Source organism: Amblyomma americanum, chromosome 7 (genome assembly GCF_052857255.1).
Source record: "Amblyomma americanum isolate KBUSLIRL-KWMA chromosome 7, ASM5285725v1, whole genome shotgun sequence".
NCBI lineage: Eukaryota > Metazoa > Arthropoda > Arachnida > Ixodida > Ixodidae > Amblyomma > Amblyomma americanum.
Window position 1 is genome coordinate 48606463 of NC_135503.1, and position 18262 is coordinate 48624724.

The window sequence follows — 18262 nt, forward strand, 5'->3', positions numbered from 1 at the left end:
AGTTTTGTTTTACGAAGTTCACCCGCACGCATTTTGTGTTTGTACGACTGGTTAACGATTTTTTTTTTTAACCTACAGGATGCCGTGTTATCGAAAGCAGCTCAGGACAGCAATGCCGGTGACTTATATTTATTATCTCCTGAACGGCGCTCATGTCAGCCAGCGTGTTTCACTAAATTTGTAAGTAGGTGACAACAAAGTTTAAAAGGAAGATCTACTCTACCCGTTTGCTCCACAGGTGTTTTTCCAAAGGTATAATTCAACGGTATGAGCTAGCACCTTGGGACTCGGTTGTAGAAGATGTATTTGTATTTGAAGGGTAACCGCAGGTCAAGTGTCGCTGTTAACATGCATCTCTTTACGGCTGCAATACCCTTCGGTTGTTTTGTTTCGTTAGAAGTGGTCCTTACACTAGGTTGCATTCGTAATGTACGCTGCTCCACAGAGATCTAGTATGCGTTATGAAACAATCGACAGGAAGTATTCTTCAAATAGTAGCTGTTGATAATAGATTTATGAAAATAAGGCTAAGAGGAGAGTCTGCTAATATAGCCATTACTAGTATACTGACAAACTTACTGCAGCACCAATGCACATATGAAAAACAGTGCAGGGATGACACAAAGCAAACTAGGACAAACGAGCCACTGGTGTGGGCTGGTTAGTTCATTTTTTTAGCTCTGGGTTGTCTTGGTATTGTTCTTCCTGTGATCTAAAGCAAGAACCAACCAGCCCATGTCACTACTCATTGCCGTATGCACATTTTATTTTAATAAATGCTATGTTTTCATTGCTGCTGGCTCTCCTTAGTTCTTATTTCATAGATTATTGCAAAGATTGCTGCTGCTCTAAAAACTTGCTGAATACATGAAGAATGGCTCCACCAAAATTCAAAACAAGCACATCAATATGCAATTGTTGGTGAATATGGGACATGATGCTTTGTAAAAATGAATGATTGATATGCAGTGAATGATGCTTTGCAATGAATTCGTAAGGACAGTACAAAAAGGGGACAGATGGGTAGACCGGGCAAGCACAAGCACTTTTCCTAGTCGAATCTTACAGACTTTAATTCTTTTTGCTCAACTGCATTAGTGTTGTAACAGCATGCCCTGTTTGCCACCCCTGTACACTTTGCAATGAAGCTAATCTTGTGAAAGCTGTGACATTGAGTCAATGCGGCAATGAAATGACAATGAAAAAATTAAATGAAGAAATTCGTGACTGAAATGGGCAGCTTTTACATCTATTTACAAGATATTTTTGAAGCTATAATGCCCAAATGTGAGGGTAAATGTCCTTCCCATAAAATGATCCCCCACCTTATTTGCAAGTGAAGCTGTTATGAGGTAACACTAAACAGCCGTAATTGAAAGAGATGACACCAAGTTTAGAAAGCCAGCTGAACGGTACGTGTTGCAAAATGTAAGAGCAGCTTCAGAAACATCTTTACTATTTGCATAAACTGTCTGGTTGATGCTACATTCAGTAAAAGTAGCGAGATGAGCAGACACATTTTTATACAGTGGAATCAGTGATTTGAACTCATTTCATTCATATTTCTAGTTCATTCACTTCACTTCACTTCTTTTCACTTTATTACCTTAAAGACCCCACTTTGGGGGTGTTACATAAGGGGTGGGAGTACAAATATGGGTTGAATATGATTGCTTACATGATATTTATGAAATGCATATTTAAATTGTTCACAAAACTTGATTGGCAGGTGATGGCATCAACGTCGTGGGGAAGGCCATTCCAGTCTTTAGCAGTGCGAAGAAAAAAGGATGCGGAAAAAGTGACGGTGCGGGAGCGTTGGCATGACACTTGCAGTGGATGGCCGGTGCGATGAGATATGCGAGAAAGTGACTATTTGGTCCCAATTCAACACTGTTGTATTTAAAGGGACCTTGTTAATTTGAAGTGCATAAGTAGGACAAAGTTGTTTCTGTTAAGTTTGAAACGACAACTTACAGACTTGCAGAAAAACTTACTCACAGGAAGATATTTTTCCAGCCAAAAACGCTCATTCACAGACCGCGTTTTCACTTCCTGTTCTGCCGACAAAAGGGGTTAACGTGAGGGGAGACGGGTTAGTTGCTACTAATTGTATTCTTTTTCGAAAAGGAGAGAGGGGATGCCCCTTAATCAGCGTGAACCTGAAGCCCCGACAGTTAGCATCAGCTTTCGAGGTCTAGTGTAAAGGGCAATTGTCGAAAGGGTACATTGGCGCATTCTCTTGACGAGTACCTGTCTCGACTTGCTCCCCACGTCCGCACCCCTGCCGTGAGCATAAAAGTGGAGAGCGCAAATATTGTGGATAAGATATTGACCAGTGCTGGTGAGGGGATGGCACCATGGCACCTGAAAGTCAGTGAATATTTTGGATTCACTAGAAAGCTTTCTTGGCAACTCTATTGTGTCCTTTTAACATCTTCCGTCTCATGCAGATGAAGGGGCACCTCCCTCCTTCCTTTTCGAAAAAGAGTGCGAGAATGCCATCTGTGAACAAGAATTTTTTGTTGGATAATATGTGCTATACTGTAAACGACATGCACTATCCTTAAGCTGTCAGTGAAAGGCAACTGGTATTATGACCTTTCACTGTAATAGTACAGTCTTGTGCAAAATAGGCATCTTGCTGCTGGGTATAGTTATTCGTTCAGAACGGCAAACGCTTTCAAGACTACCCTTATGAAATTTGCAAGAAGTGCTGATTTTTGTGTCGAAGCAGTTGCAGTGTATGTAGTGCTGAAGCTTGTGTGACTTTGAATACGTTGGTAACTCTTACGACTTTTAAATTAGTCAGATACAACTCATGTTTGCAGTGAAGCTCCGCCCACATTCAGGACTGCTGAACACAATTCTCCCATGACAAAAATACAATGCTGTTAATGCATTTCTTGTTACCTAAACAAGAAAGCAATCAGACAAATTTATAAGTTAAAAGAATTTGTATGCCTCTGGCTTGATTGGTACAGTAATATATTAAAAATATGATTTTGTTCACTGCTATGATTGGCCGATGGAATAATACAGGATGCCAAGAACCATGGCCCATTGTTTCCAACTGCTTTCTATTTTAAGTTATATTCGACTGCAGTAACTTCTGCCTCAGTTGTAGATTTTGCTGGTAATGACCTGTTACTGTGCTTCTCTTTTTATGAGGTTTTGTATGCTGCACTGTCTAAGAATGAAAACTTGTTGCTTCAGTGGTAACAGATTAAAAGTAGCTTTTGGTGACAGTTAAGGTAAGTATAGGCTCATTTCATAAAAGCTTTTATGGAGGTGTTCGAGCTTCGGCTGCGAAAACTGAATCTCCATAAATTTGAGAGTTACTGGAATGAACCAGCAATCTATCAAGTGTAATGCTGTGAGAAATGAGGTTTCTGGAAAGTAGAGCCTAACACATTGTTCAAAAATTTTTTAACAGACTCTTGACCGCATAAAATTATATCATTAGTGGCATCAGATGTATGACGTTCTTAACTATGTCATAAATCGGCATGATTTTAAAGGAAGGCTTTTTCTCGTATTCTGCCTTGAACCCAACTCTTTTATGTTTCAGGATGCCAGGTACGCCACAACATTTATGTTCATGTTACCATCCTTTTCATCAAATTGTAATATGAAGATCTCCAGACGTGCTGTTGAAAAAGAATTGCAAGCAAGTTGTCAAGCATTTGCTTCAATCTAATGTTCTAGCTGCATAATGTCTTGTTCTGATTACTCTGAGAACTGTCTGTACCACTTCCGTGCTTTGTTTTGAAATTTTTGGTTGGCTTTCACTTTCTCATGTTGACGGAAATTTACGCAAAATATCATGAAGGTTAAAGAAAGTGTTTTCCTTGATGTCAGCCTGCATTGAAGTTTCTTTCACCGAGTGTCCTTTGTGGCTCAAAGTATTGGTACAGGGCCTGCCTGTGCAGTGATCAGAATGTTGTATGCATTTGTCTTTTCCCATCCTGAAACAGCTCGGGTAGTGCGAATGTGCGAGGAAATGATTTGTTTAGTTAGGCGATACGCTACTTGAGTCGATGCCGGCGTGTTGAAACTGCATGCTGAGAAGAACGGAATTTTTTTTTTTCTACCAGTTCAGTTTTTGGAAGGTACATGTTGTGCAGCCATAGAGTTGACGCTTGTCTTTGTGATTTATGATCAAGGGGGCCTGTGACTTTTGTGAAAAAATTTTGAATTTGCTACCTTTTATTATGCATGCTACGAGTGCTGACAGCTGTGCTATTTTGGGGCCATTAAATAATTACTAATGCGGTGTCTGATTATGGCTTATATGATGAAGGAAAAGCTGTACATAAAAATTTCAATGTTGCTGTGAAGTTTTTCTTTTCGTTTAATTTAAATATAATGAAAACATGCTTGCATATACAATCATTTACTACACCACATAAATTGTTTGTGATTTTCATTACATTGCACTATGAATGATAGCATGTCATTTTCGTCACGTTGCATTGTGTATTTTGGAGCAACCAGCATACAGTGTTGTTAGCCTAGCGAATATGATCATGTTGAGCCAAACAACTGGCCTCTATCTTCGTGACTGTTGCTGAGAAATTGCCCATCAACGCTTTTACAATGACATTATGAGCGGTATTATTAGTTACATTGAGAGCATGGGAAATACAAATAGTTTCATTGAAGTTACTTTTCTTGTTACAAAAGAATCTCTCTAAATGTCTAAATGTGCACGAAACAAATTGGATGCATTTTTACAGACTCTCCATGCCACTTTTTGAAACCAAGTGAATTGCACATTTTTAATGCCCCTGCAGCAGTACATCTAGGGGAAGCATTTAAATCTACTTATCCTACACAACGCCAATCATGTGCAAGTAGTTGTATATTTGCAAGGGAATTCATAAAAAAAAATTCAATTTTTTTAACAAAAGAGATAGTGTCGAAGTTTCACTTCTAGCAAATTTGTGGTTGCATTATTCGCAGTGCAGGCTAATTACCAATGTTTTGATTATCTGGTGAATTGTAACATTAAGAGAGTGGCATAAAAACATGCACACCTCATGGGTTTTAAATGTTTCAGGTGTTCTTCCTGCATGTTCTTCCTGCACTGTTGATTGTCCATGCCTTTCTGCCTTGGCAAACCTCTTTAGTATTTCATGTCTGATGTAATTGGTGTGAACCACTAAAGTGTATTCTGCATGATGTTTTCTACCCGTACATAAGGGAACATCAGAAGCAAGACTTGCTAACCTGGCTCACGGTGTTCATGGCAGTTTCGCAGTTCTACTTGGTTTTTGAGGCCATCTGTTATTGTGTTGTCAGAAAATTGTCTTATTTATGAACTAGTATTTGCTCACAGGGATATTTTTTGTTTGTTTGTGAGTTTTCGCTTGTGATATTATGTTCTGCCCAACCACCAAGAACCTAAAAAATTTAGCAGAATCTGCAGAATAAGAGGTGTGACTGAATGAAATGCAAAAACTGCCCTAATTCTGGTCAACTTAGAATTAATTTTTGCATTAATTGTTTGCTGCTCTACACAGGCTCCTGATGAGAAGATAGATTGGGAATAAGTGCCAGTTTATGCAAACGACTGAGAGAAAAGTTTATTCTCGTTGTTTCGATTGTTTTCGAGTTTATTTTTCTATGTTGAGAAACCTGCTTGTACATCTTTTTATCCTTTGTGCTAACTTGTGCCATGTTAACCTGTTAACTGCTGCTTTTTATTACATTGAAGTAAATACGCTAGCATTTCTTGAACATGTGCCACTGCTGTATTTTATGTGCAGAAGATGATCTGCAGCTTGTAGGCATCGTAAAAGACGAGACTATGTTCTACTCTGACTCCAGTAAGGATGGCGTCTTCGATTGGAATGTCTCGATGAATAATGGTGAGCTCTGAAGTCAGTCCGTACAAGGTCTTCTCCATTTGCCCTTTCTTAACGACAGGAAATTTCAATTAATTTATTTGCAACCCATGGTTGAAGGCCCCCAGGCAAAAAGCTGTTTTATGACAGCTTTAAAAATTACTGGGGGCCCATACAAGACAGCAGTGGTCACAGTATAAATTGCAGTGGAAGCTCACATCTTCAAACAAAATTCTAAATAAATCCAAAATACAATAATTTAACAAAACAATCATTCATGCACATTCCAAGTAATTAGAGTTCTACCTCAGTTCACAATGAAGACTGGAAAACATTGTGGATTTAATGCATGTCAATCTGACTCTGTTCACATTGTGAACATGGTTGTTGTAGATGAGTATTTAAATGGCTTACAAAATACTGTCGCACTTCCTTATTATTGAAGGTTTCGAAATGTATTTCCTTCTTTTCATAATCACTAGCACTTGTCACTGCAGCAAGTACGAGCGTTGCTTTTTTTCTTGCTTAAATTTGCGGAACTTAAAGGGGCATATGGTGACCTTTACATTCTCCTTAAATCTTCTTGTTTACACTGTTTTGTGTGTTAAGTTGACAGTCTCTGGGCATTGTTACTAAAATTACATTATGGTATGTTTAGTGTATGCTCAGTGTATGTGCAGTGTTACCTGCTGATGACATTTTCCACCTAGATTATGCTTATGCTGATGTCACTTGCTCCATCATGTCAAACGTTTAGCATAGCTTGCTTGAACTGACTCTGAACGCTTTCTAAGAAAACACAATCTGATTTGATTTGATTCATAGGGGTTTAACGTCCCAAAGCAACTCAGGCTATAAGGGACGCCGTAGTGAAGGGCTCCGGAAATTTCGACCACCTGGGGTTCTTTTACGTGCACTGACATCGCACAGGGGCCTCTAGAATTTCTCCTCCATCGAAATTCGACCGCCGCGGCCGGGATCGAACCCGCGTCTTTCGGGCCGGCAGCCGAGCGCCATAACCACTCAGCCACCGCGGCAGCTCTAACACAACCTGATTTGCTTTTCACATGAAGGCAGCTACTGGAAGTCAGCTGTCTGACTACATATAATTTCTTGCATAATTGGCATTGTCTGAAAAATATGCTATACCTGCTTATGCGACGTGGTTACTGCATTCTTGCTTTCATGAGAAGTGCTCCGAAGGCAACCGTACTCAAATAATTCAACTTGGCATGATGCACAAAGCACAAATAGGCAGGCAAGATTTCTATCAAGTTATGCAGCTCTTTAATGCCTTTTGACACATAACTTGTATTTCTTTATGTGATCTGAACATAAAATCATGGTCATATGTTGCAGGTAGATGAAGTTCGTTCTTGATTAGTGTTTATGATCTTTGTGGACTTGGTTCTAGAATTCTGGGCTGTTAAAGCAGAAGGCTGCCAGAAGTTTTAAGCGCCTTAGTGTGATGATGCTGTTATTCTCATCACGCCGATTACTGACCGGTGCAAAACTTCATGCGTTTACTTTTCCGTGATCCTTAAAGCGTTTGTGAGCTCAAATTCATCTCGGCAAGGCCTTCATTAATGGTAAAAAATAAAAAACAGTCTCCACTGAAATGCGGCGGTACATTGCTGCAAACAGTTTGCCTTGCTATGCTTACTGATGATGTTGATTTGTTAGCTTCCATAACTGCACTTTCGACAGCTTGATAAAATGGCAGATGTTTTTTAGTTACTTTGATTTACATTAGCTTGCCTCTGATTAGTTTGACTTTCAACTTGTTCAGTTTTGTTTAAAGAGCCCTGTGGTCACCCACAGGCTTCTATGTGGGAAGTAAACTTGGTTGATTTGATCTCCAATTGCAAAGTGCCACGAAATCAATTTAGTCAGAATTCAGTAAAGATTCATGATAAGATGGCGGCACGTACAAGGAATCTTTGAGCTGCCCACAGCTGATATGCCACCAGTGCCACCACAACTGATATGGGATTGTTGTATAGGCTTGTGACCTCATGTTACATCCTTCATCTCTCGCTTGCCTCCATCTCTCCAAACTTTCTGCTGAAGCCTTCAGCTTCTTGTCTTCTTGAAGATGATGGTGCTTTGTGTTGCTGCTTTCCGAGCTTGACGCCATTTCGGAGTATACTTTCCTCAGCTTTCTGTCTGTCTGGACTGGCGCCATCATATTGTGATGCTCACTGTACATGCGTGAAGTTTATGCAGCGACCATGATCTTGCAGTTCTCAATCACTCATTGCTGCACTTAGGCAGCTTAGGTTTGTGGAAACCTAGACGGAAGCAGCGTTATATAGTGACATTCCATTTGAGGTTGCGGGTCTTTTTGGGCAATATCTTTAAGAGCACAGACTGTTTCACATTTTGAACGATTTATGTTTTAAAATTTAAATGCTGTTAATGTTAATGATAATATCTGATTGTGAAACAGCAAGAAGACCTGTGGAGGTCTCATTTTAGTTCTCATTTTTATATTCATTAAAAAAGTACTCATTATTGTATATAAACAATTTGTAGCCATTAAACTAAAGATTGCTCATAAAATGCTATTTAAGTTTCTGAAGTCAGTGCGTAGAAATAAAGAAAATGAAATCCAGACTCCTGCCCATAAGATCATGAGTTCCACAGGGTAGTACCTTGGGACCGCTACTGTTTAATCTATCTATCAATTACGTTGTAAACGTTAGCCCAGATGTCAAATTCATAATATACGCAGACAACACTAGCCTTTTGGTTACCGGAGCTAACAGCAAAGAATTGTTCCATACAGGTAACACTGTATTAAAATACCTACATGAATGGAGCTTAAGTAACTCACTGGTTATAAATACTGAAAGAACGAAAGCAACTGCATTCCGAATGAGAAATACCGCACTTCAATCAATGGCACAGTTATTTCTCGGCAATGCTAAAATACCCTGCGTGAGTGATGTGAAAACACTGGGTGTAGTATTTAACAAGCACCTTGCATGGAACGTTCATATCGATTCACTTCTGGTTAAACTATCCAAAAGCTGCCGTATAATGAACAAACTCAGACACCTTTTACCTCGTAATATTAAATTGCTTATATAGAATTCAATCTTTGCCAGTCACCTGACATACGGGCACTTAGTATGGGGCAGTGCAGCACAAACAAACCGAAATAAGATCGCAGTCTTACAGGAGAAAGCTATCCATATCATATGTAACATGCCCTGTGACTCACCAAGTGTACATCTGTTTCATGAACTCAGTTATAACCGCAAACCGTTTGTATGAATATTCAATGCACATGGTAACTAGTGCTAAAGACAAGGACAGAAGAAAGAAAGACGGACACCACGAACGCTATTCCAGACAAGACACATTCAATATATAGGCAAACATGTACAACGGATCACACCCTAAAGCGCATGTGCAACGGCACCTTCTTGTTCAGGAAATGTAATTCTTTGGATGACAAAGATAATGTTGGGCTGCTTACGCACGACTGTCGTTCCAAGTGAATGAGGAATGCTTCCAGTATTTCGCGTTCCTTCTGGTATGAACTTACAAAAATCACCCTAGTCTGATTATAAATCGGAGCACATTTATTCTTGTAACGTGTGCAATGTGCCGCCAAGTGTCCCGGACCTGATAATGCCTCAACAGCCAGCTTGTGCTCCATTAGCCGAACATTGATAGGCATTATCAGGTCCTGGACACTTGGCTGCACATTGCAAACGCTGCAAGGATAAATGTGCTCCAATTTATAATCGAACTAGGTTCATTTTTTAAGTTCAGACCAGAAGGAACGTGAAACACTGGAAGCATTCCTCATTCACTTGGAACGACAGTCGTGCGTAAGTAACCCAACATTATCTTTGTCATCCAAAGAATTACATTTCCTGAACGAGAAGGTGCCGTTGCACATGCGCTTTAGGGTGTGATCCGTTGTACATGTTTGCCTATATCTTGAATGTGTCTGTCTGGAATAAAACCAGTTGATGTCTAGCGTTCTAGGTGTCTGTCTTTCTTTCTTCTGTCCTTTTCTTTAGCGGTAGTTACCATGTGCATTGAATCTAAAGATCACCAACTAGCCCAGTTGTCCGCTTTAAATAAATTAATTGTATGAATATGCCATCATACTTCATTATATCAAACAAAAAAGGCTCACAGCAGATTACTTGAACACATTTCAAGACTAACACCAAGTACAAGAAGAAGACTACTGCGGTACATACTTCCATGGCATCTTGCTTTCAGTCAAACTGCTTACGGGCGCAAAAGGCAGCAAAGACTTGAACATCAGTCAGTTTGCCTTAATGAGATGGCACCACAGGCTCAGTGCACAGAGAATTGGGATTTACTGATTCTAGACAAATACTTGTGTACTGAAGTAGGATGGGCGCTGGGCATTTAATATTTAGATTGCGCATTTTAAATCTTAATGCAGTACCACCAAAGCATTAACATCGCTGTGATAAAATGTCAAAGGAAGGCAAGCATGCAGGTTAAAAGGGTTTCGCTTCATTTACAAGGTAGTATATTGATGAAATGTGTTACTGCTGCTGAACATCAGCTATAAAATTCACTGAAGAGTAGAAAAAAATCTGCTGACCTTTGCATAATATGGTGCTTGTCAAAAGACTCAGAACGCAGAAATTGAAGGCATCTAATATTGAAATATGCTCTTACATTTCGCTGAAGAATTGCACTAAAACTTCAGGTGAAGTTTTCATCACGCATATCAGTCTTGTGAGATCTTTTATATTCCTTCAAATTTTCTTTGCAAGTGCACACTGCTGGCAATTTTAATGCAAGTTTTAATGATGCAGACTTGAAAGGTGCTGTTTTACATGGCCTTTGGTATATTTTGACCATTTCCTTATGTCCCACTGAGGTGACGGTGTTGAAAGTGAACTGCATGCAGGTTTTGCACGTATTCTATCTTGATCTAGGATAGCACATTCCAAGGCGTCAGGTCTCACTGAGGGGACTCAGAATGCACTTTATTTTTCTGCTTCAAATATGCAGTGTCTCATGTAAAAGGAAAGGAATGCCAGTCTTTGCACTATATTGCCAGATAATTTTGCTAGAAACGGCTTCGGTCCATCACTGGGCTATTACACCCCACAGACAGAGCATCCCCTTAGCCCCTACCGACATTGTTTTGACAGGCTGGACTTGTCATAAGCCAAAATTGACTGTGGGATTGTGACAAGCCTGGCTCATCTCTGTCCTTTAAAGGGACAGAGCAACACTGTGGATTGTATGAATGCTTATACATTTATTGAAAAAAAAAAACAGCGCACCTTAAGGCATGGACAGAGGAAGATATAACAAACACAGTGCTGTGTCGTTATATCTTCCTCTGTCATTGTGTTAAGGTGCACTGTTTTTTTTCCAAATATGAACTACCAACTAGCCCTTTTGACTACCTCTTGTTTATACATGAAATAAACATACGAGCACAGTTGCCATGAAGTTGACGTGGGAGAGGCCCTTGCCCCGCAGTGGGTGTAGTCAGGCTGCTGCTGATAATGATGATGACTGGGCCACTCAGCCTGCCATACCAAAGCACGAGGTGCAGTTGGACTGCTGTTGTACTCTTTCTGCACTGTTTTCAGGTTCCGATGTGGAGCTCACTCTCGATCCGATACAACAGTACAGAGAAATGCTTGATGCGGTAAGAGTGTTTCCTTTCACTTTTCCTGTCTTCAAAATAATGCTTTATGGGCAGGAGGCACTTGGTTTGTCATTTTCATTCCCCTACCCCCTGCTGAAAAAAAAAAGTTATCTAGTCTGGGGCCGATTTACAGAACGATCAAATCACAAACGGATCACTTAGCCCCACTCCTATTGTTGATGTTTGCCAGTCCGTGCTAACCAATAGGAGTGGAATTTTTTTACTGTTTTTTTTTACTGTTTTGAGATTGTGATCTTTCTGTAATTTGGCCTCTGCATGCTACATTTGCATCCATTAGGCAAATTACAATTAGCAAATTAATGCAGTAACTAGCTCATGAGGCTGTTTTTTTACATCTTTGTTGTCTCGTTTTGACATTTGTATAATGAAAGAGGTTGCATGTAGCATTTCCAAAGTGTGCAATTTCAATTCATTTGGTGGAGGTATGGGAGTGGAAATAAGCAAGTTAGAATAGGCATAAAAGATGTAAGCAACACTGCATTAAAAGGAGATGCAGGATTTGCATCTGAGCAGAGCGGTGTAGGTTGCATTGCACAAAAATCTTTTGGGCAATACTAGCACCAGCTGCGCACTGCGCACATTGCTTGCATTTTTCGCATTTTCCCAGCAAGTAAAATAATGCGAGAGTGCCCATTTTTATTATGGTACATGTGTGAGTAGACAGTTCAGTGACATCGTATAAAAATAGCCACAGGTCTCTGTGCATGTACTGATGGGACATGATTGTGTGCTTACCATGCTTCATTTTGCAATGGTAGTGATAGCAAAATGACCCCAGAGCGCACTTTCAAGTAGCATATAAACTCGTGTAAGGGCCACATTTTTTTTTTTTTAATTGGAGTGTGAATTTTAAAGGTATGGCCCATACAGGAATGAATATAGGTATATATATAATGGTATTTCTTCTAAATTATCTAGTCCAAAACAGGTGGTGCAGCCCTTACACGAGATTATACATTATGTGCATGTGCTTAATGTGTTAAAACGCATCAGCTGAAAGAAATCAGTGCTGTGAGAGACATCTGGAGAGCTTTTACTTTGTAGCCACTCCATTGCACTAACATATTTAAACTCATACAAGGTTGAAGCATTTGTGAGCTTTGCTCATCGTGATGGAGAGTGGAGCCTCCCCCCTTTCCAATACTTATCTTTGAGCTTATCCCATGGTTGCGTATTTGTATATGTTCTTTTCATCGATAGTATGCATGCACAGTTGTGGAAAACTCAAAATTGCCTGATGGTTTGATGCACTTGTTTTAAGAGCAAATGAGTCTGGTTAACCTGAAAGTGGCTGGTCAGCGCTTTAACTTGCCATAAATAATGTTGGCATATTTATTCTGAAATTTCTGCTAGGTGTTTTTTTTTTCACATAGAATATCATTTTGTGTATGTGAGTGTGTGAGAGTGAACATGCAGGTGAGCATACATGTGTACTTGTGTGAGAGAGAGAGAGAGAGGGAACGAGTATTATATATTAGTCTTTTGTAGCATACAGTTCTCATTTTCAGACTCAGCGGGACTCAAAAAAATGATCTGAATAATCAAAGTTTGAAAAATCTGTGCCCATGAAAAAAAATTTTCTGTGCTAGAAAAAAAAACAACAGCTTGAAAAATTGTGAATTTCACCATTTCCCATGCTGCATTTGCAAGCGATAACATTAGCTTGTATTTCAACCACGGTCATGCCTTCATTGTGTTTGCACCACACATTGTCAGCTATTCCAAAATGTGCAATGCGGCCGCAAGTCATGTTGGAAACCATGCCCCAAACCAATTCACTGCTAGCATGGCGCAATGCACATCCCTCGTCACCCGATGCATACCACTCAAGGCGAGGGCAGAGTCCCTTTTCCTGGGCAATGACGCAACGGACGAGGGAGGAAACTTCGGGGAAAACCCACTTTCTTTTACTGCCACGAGTCACGGCAGACGCAGATGCTGCCACTGTCCCATTATTGACATGGTGTGCTCTTGTTTTTTGCCAACCTCGATGGGTATGAAAGGAACAAAGAGCATCCTATGAATCGCGAAGCTTACATAAGACTGTTCGTCCCCATGAATCCGTCTGAATCCAAAATGATTCCTTCCACAGTGATGAAGAGTTGGCTGGTTGTGGCGGAGATGCTCATTTATGGCTTGCTTGTGTCCATGCTAGGTTGAAAAATCAAACTTTTGGACTCGACAGGGTCCAAAATATTGGTGTTTACATGTCTTTTGAGGAATGTGATAGTTTCTCAATAAAGTAGTAAATATCTTACAAGTCTGAATGATCGGTGTCCAAAAAATCAGTCAGCTACTGTGTACTAGTACTATAACATACAGTATATTACTGTAGAAGTACATTGCCTAGTCACCATAGGGCTTATTTGGCCTTTTTTTTGGGTTAATCTGTCAGCCATTCAGTGTGTCTAAAATGAAAAAAAAAAAAGCAGACTTCAAAAAAATGCTACATACTTTGTTACTTATTGTCTGCTCTGCAGAACCATTTCTGAGCTGTGAGCATGCCTGAATTTTGTCGACAGAGTTACTGTGTGACACAGTGTGAACAAACGCTGCTTCTGACTGCTTGGGAAGACTCTGTATTATGCTAGCAATGCTGTTTCTAGGTGCTGTGTCTCGAGCCATGTTGGCATGCAGAAAGCGAAAGAATTGGTGATGGACAGTTGTGGAGTAGATTTGTATTTTTGATCACTGCAATGTTTTTCATTGTATAATTTGTTACTGCTATTTGTCTTTAATGCTGTGGAGGACAAAGTCAATGTTTCAATGGCCTCGTCAAAACCTCTATCAGTCCGGTATGAAAGCAGGTAGTGGGCAAACTTGCAGTAGCTGAAGTTCAGTGGTCAGATTAAAAGTTGTAGGTAATCGTTCCTTCTATGCTGCATGTTTAATTGTAGTGCATATGTAAGTGTAAATGTGGCTTGTGACTACACTGAAGGTATCCATATTGGAAAGAGTGGATATCCCGGAACAATATTGCTCTACCGTCTTACAAACTGCCTGAAAAAACCACTTTGCGACTCACAGTGAATGTTTTTGTGGCTGTCTTGCCTCTGCACAGGCGAACCTCCGAACTTGGTCTCCTAATGGCCTGTTCCCAAAGCTTCCATCGTGCGTTCAACCTCTCCTGCATGGTGCACCTATGTCAGCAGAAAGGCATAAGGCCCTGTCGGCAAGGCTGCGTGATGAAATCATTCGGTTCCTGAAGTGAGTGTTATGCCGCTATATGTTTTACTGTTATCATGTCTTGGCCAGCCTTCTGGACATTGCATACAGGGTGTCCAAAAGGTTATACTGCTATTTCGAATCGCTTGAAAATTACTAATAATTTTGGCTGAGTGAGAGTTATTCTGGACCGCACAGCTCAGATACTTGCCTCCAGACTTGAAATTTAACTTGTCTCAGTCAGCTTTCTGTGCAGGTTTCCGCAAATATTTTCAGTGTACTCGGGTGAGGTGGAGGTGGACGTCAGATAGAACATTTGTCTGTGATGAAAGGCTGAATTCTCTGTTTTTTAAGTCTCTTTGAAAAGCGCTGCAGATGATGTTTATGCTGTTTTCATGAGCAACCTGCCATTTTGATATGCCAAGCCTTTTGAGGAGTGTTCCAACCGCCACGTGTATGTTTTAAATAGGTTGGTGCGAATATTGGTGTTTTCAAATATGAATTGAATATGAAGAAAAAATGCCTTTGGATATCGTATCAAATATCTGTTCACTACAAAAAAAAAATTTCAGAATATAGTATATTGCCTTTGCTACTAAAATAAACAAAAATAAACTGACACAGCATCATAAGAAAAAAAAAACGTGATGCATACAGAATATTGCTTGATTAGATTGCATAGCAGTATGCAAACTGTAATTTGGTCATGCAAAATGAGTAACAAAATGAAATCCATGAATTAACACACTACTGACAGTTAAAAATGACATAATGGCTAGTAGAACCTCATTAATTCTCAAAGAAATTCCCGAATTTTAACCGGTAGATGAGTTATAAAATGCAGCCCCCTTCCCCGCTGCATAAATTCTATCGAAGGTGCAAAAATGAGGTGAGGCCTTCATAAACAGCAGCGCAGTTTTGCCGTGCTGAAAGAACAACGTGGATGTAAGTTAGGGGAATGCACATCGGCATTGGAACGGCGAGACTGCTTTTAAAAAGAAATGACCGAGGACGTGCCAGTCTGTGTCCGAAAGGGGCATGCAGTGGGGTTCGGACTGCTGGCGAATGCACAGCCGATAGCCGCTGTCGCCACGAGCTTGCAACAAAGCTTCGAAACTGAAACGTAGAGGCCAGGCTATTTTATGGCCAAGTGTCAGAGACCCTCTGACTGCCCTCACGCCTTCCATTGCGCACACGTCACAGGTGCGTAGATTACAATTCACCATGCAGTGGGTGAGGTTTTTGGTTTGGTTTGGCTTATGGCGTTTCACGTCCCAAAGCGACTCAGGTTATGAGGGATGCCGTAGCAAAGGGCTCTGGAAATTTCGACCACCTGGGGCTCCTTAACGTGCACTGACATCGCACATTACACAGACCTCTAGAATTTTGCCTCCATCGAAATTCGGTTGCGAGATTTTTACACGATCACTTGCCCTGCCGGAGACACCTCATCTCGGCCTCCCACTGAAAGCCCCATGCAAAACTCCGCAAGTGTGTGATCCTGCGCACCACTAGTTGAATAAAAATGAAATGGCAGAGCTCACCCTAGAAGAGTTGTGTAAGTGACAGGACAAGACTCATTATGGAAGGACCCAACAAAAAAAACTGCACGCGAGCTCGTTGTGATTGTTCAAAGTAGGTGGTTGGCCAGCTTGTTCTCATCACGTGTGATATGTTGGAAAGCCCACTTGCGGAGTTTCCTATGAGGTCCAAGCCCAGCACTGTCCAAATATGATCGATCCACGCAATAAACAGCAAAGAAATTAAAGAGGATGCCTTTGCGCTATTTGCCTGGCATTTTAAATGCTGATCAGCGGATATTTTGCCCACATATTGTGGTTTTGCCATGGTCAGATTTATGGAAGTTTGTGCAGCATTCATGGATCGCTGGCAAATATTTGTTAATTTTAATGTATTTCCCAATGGTCGATTATCAGTTTCTTGAATCAGATATGAACCGAATGAAAAGTTTTTTTCGTATTCGTATTTGTAATTCGGAATATTCGCACACTCCTAGTTTTAATACAGCCTGGTTGTTGGTGTCTGGCATGTTTAAAACGACAATTTCTAGTGGTCTTCCGATGCCCACCAAATCAGGACATTCATGCTGAACGCCACCTTTGTCGCATGCTTTCCGCACACACTGTGATGCTTCATAGCTGAAAGCTGGCCAAGCTTGCTTGCACGTTGTTAAAGTTACATTCGGGGCAACTCCATCCAGTTATTGTTCTCAGCAAAAATTGACTCTTCGGCTGGACATGTTGACATTTGTATGGCAGCAAAAGACGCAGTTATAGCTGAGAAAATCGAGTTTAAAAACTTTCCCGCCACTCGACTTAAACTCAGGATGTCTGCGCCGAATGGACTGGTTGCTGCCGTTTTGAAGTGAACAGTGGTGCTGTGTAATTTCTGGGATCCGCGCCCAAAAATCAGTGTCAATGCACGCATTTTACTTGTGAAATCAGCTAGTGATGACAACATCTTTGATCTCTGTGATTCGAATGCAGTACCCCTGTCAGTAGTGGCCAAATTCAGTTTCTCCTCAGTGCCCCTTCAAGCACTGCTACCATTTGGGAGCCTGTGATCTGGCGAGACTTCCACTGCGATCCATTACTATTATATATAGAGAGAATTACTAGAAGCTGCACATTGAGCTTTTGTGAAAAAAATCATGGCTCTCATGTCAGTACATTGCAATCCTTTTTGGCTTTCAATAGGAGGCTAACCATGTTACATTGCATATAGATGTTTGCTAAGCCTTGTGAGCATGTCAGCTTGGAGTCGTGTTTAATACACAGCGCATGCTTAGTGTCAAGCAAGGCTGAGTGTAAAGTGTTTTGTAGTGACACTCTCTTCATATTATTGGCCTCATTTTACATGTACAGCGACCATGAACTGATTCAGGACAAGAACACGTCAGTCAAGCGTTGGGCATACTGCGCGCTGGGTAGGTCCTTGGCTGCAAGGTATCCCTCCATGGCCTGGGATTATGTCAGGCCGGGCACTGAGAGTTACAGCCAGCAGAAGAACTGCTGGGTGAGTGGGAGAAACCAAAGCTCTCTGCCGAGAGCTCAGGAGCTTGCCACTGTTATTTTTGTCAGCAATAGTGGCACTCTGTCGTTAAAACCTCAAGTAAAGAGTTGCTGGATGGCTTGCCACATGTACATCAAAAGCTAGTCTCATATTCGTGTCACCTGAGTACTTTTGATATTTATTGGGTCAATTAGGATCACTCTCAGTACACATTCAGCTCTGCTACACGGCCATGTTTTATTGCGATCGAGTGGACATGTTTGATACTAAGCTGGTTCCTGAAGCACCACACATGTATATCTGATGGCACTTTGTGTTGCGTTTTGATCTGAATATGTGCACGCCCTTCTTTTATGAAATGTGCAGATTTTTTATTTTTAAACTGTCTGAAAGATACTTCGTGCCACATAGGTAATAAGAATGCCGGTTTTCAGATGAACTAGACAATTAAAAACTGCAGTTCATCTCACGGCCGAAACAAAATAAGTCATAAGATGGTGTAAAGCACGTACTCGTGTGACAAGAC

General features: G+C 40.7%; 1 protein-coding gene across 1 annotated transcript in view; it reads left to right on the forward strand.

The window, feature by feature from the left end:
* LOC144099050 (uncharacterized) overlaps window positions 1–18262 on the forward strand; it is a 21896-nt gene continuing 3634 nt past the window's right edge. Inside the window, exons 1-5 of the mRNA XM_077632075.1 lie at window positions 1–118; window positions 5772–5873; window positions 11459–11517; window positions 14600–14745; window positions 17589–17739. Of these exons, the coding sequence (XP_077488201.1) occupies window positions 5813–5873; window positions 11459–11517; window positions 14600–14745; window positions 17589–17739 (417 nt within the window). The 5' untranslated portion in view covers window positions 1–118; window positions 5772–5812. The remainder of the gene's footprint in view (window positions 119–5771; window positions 5874–11458; window positions 11518–14599; window positions 14746–17588; window positions 17740–18262) is intronic.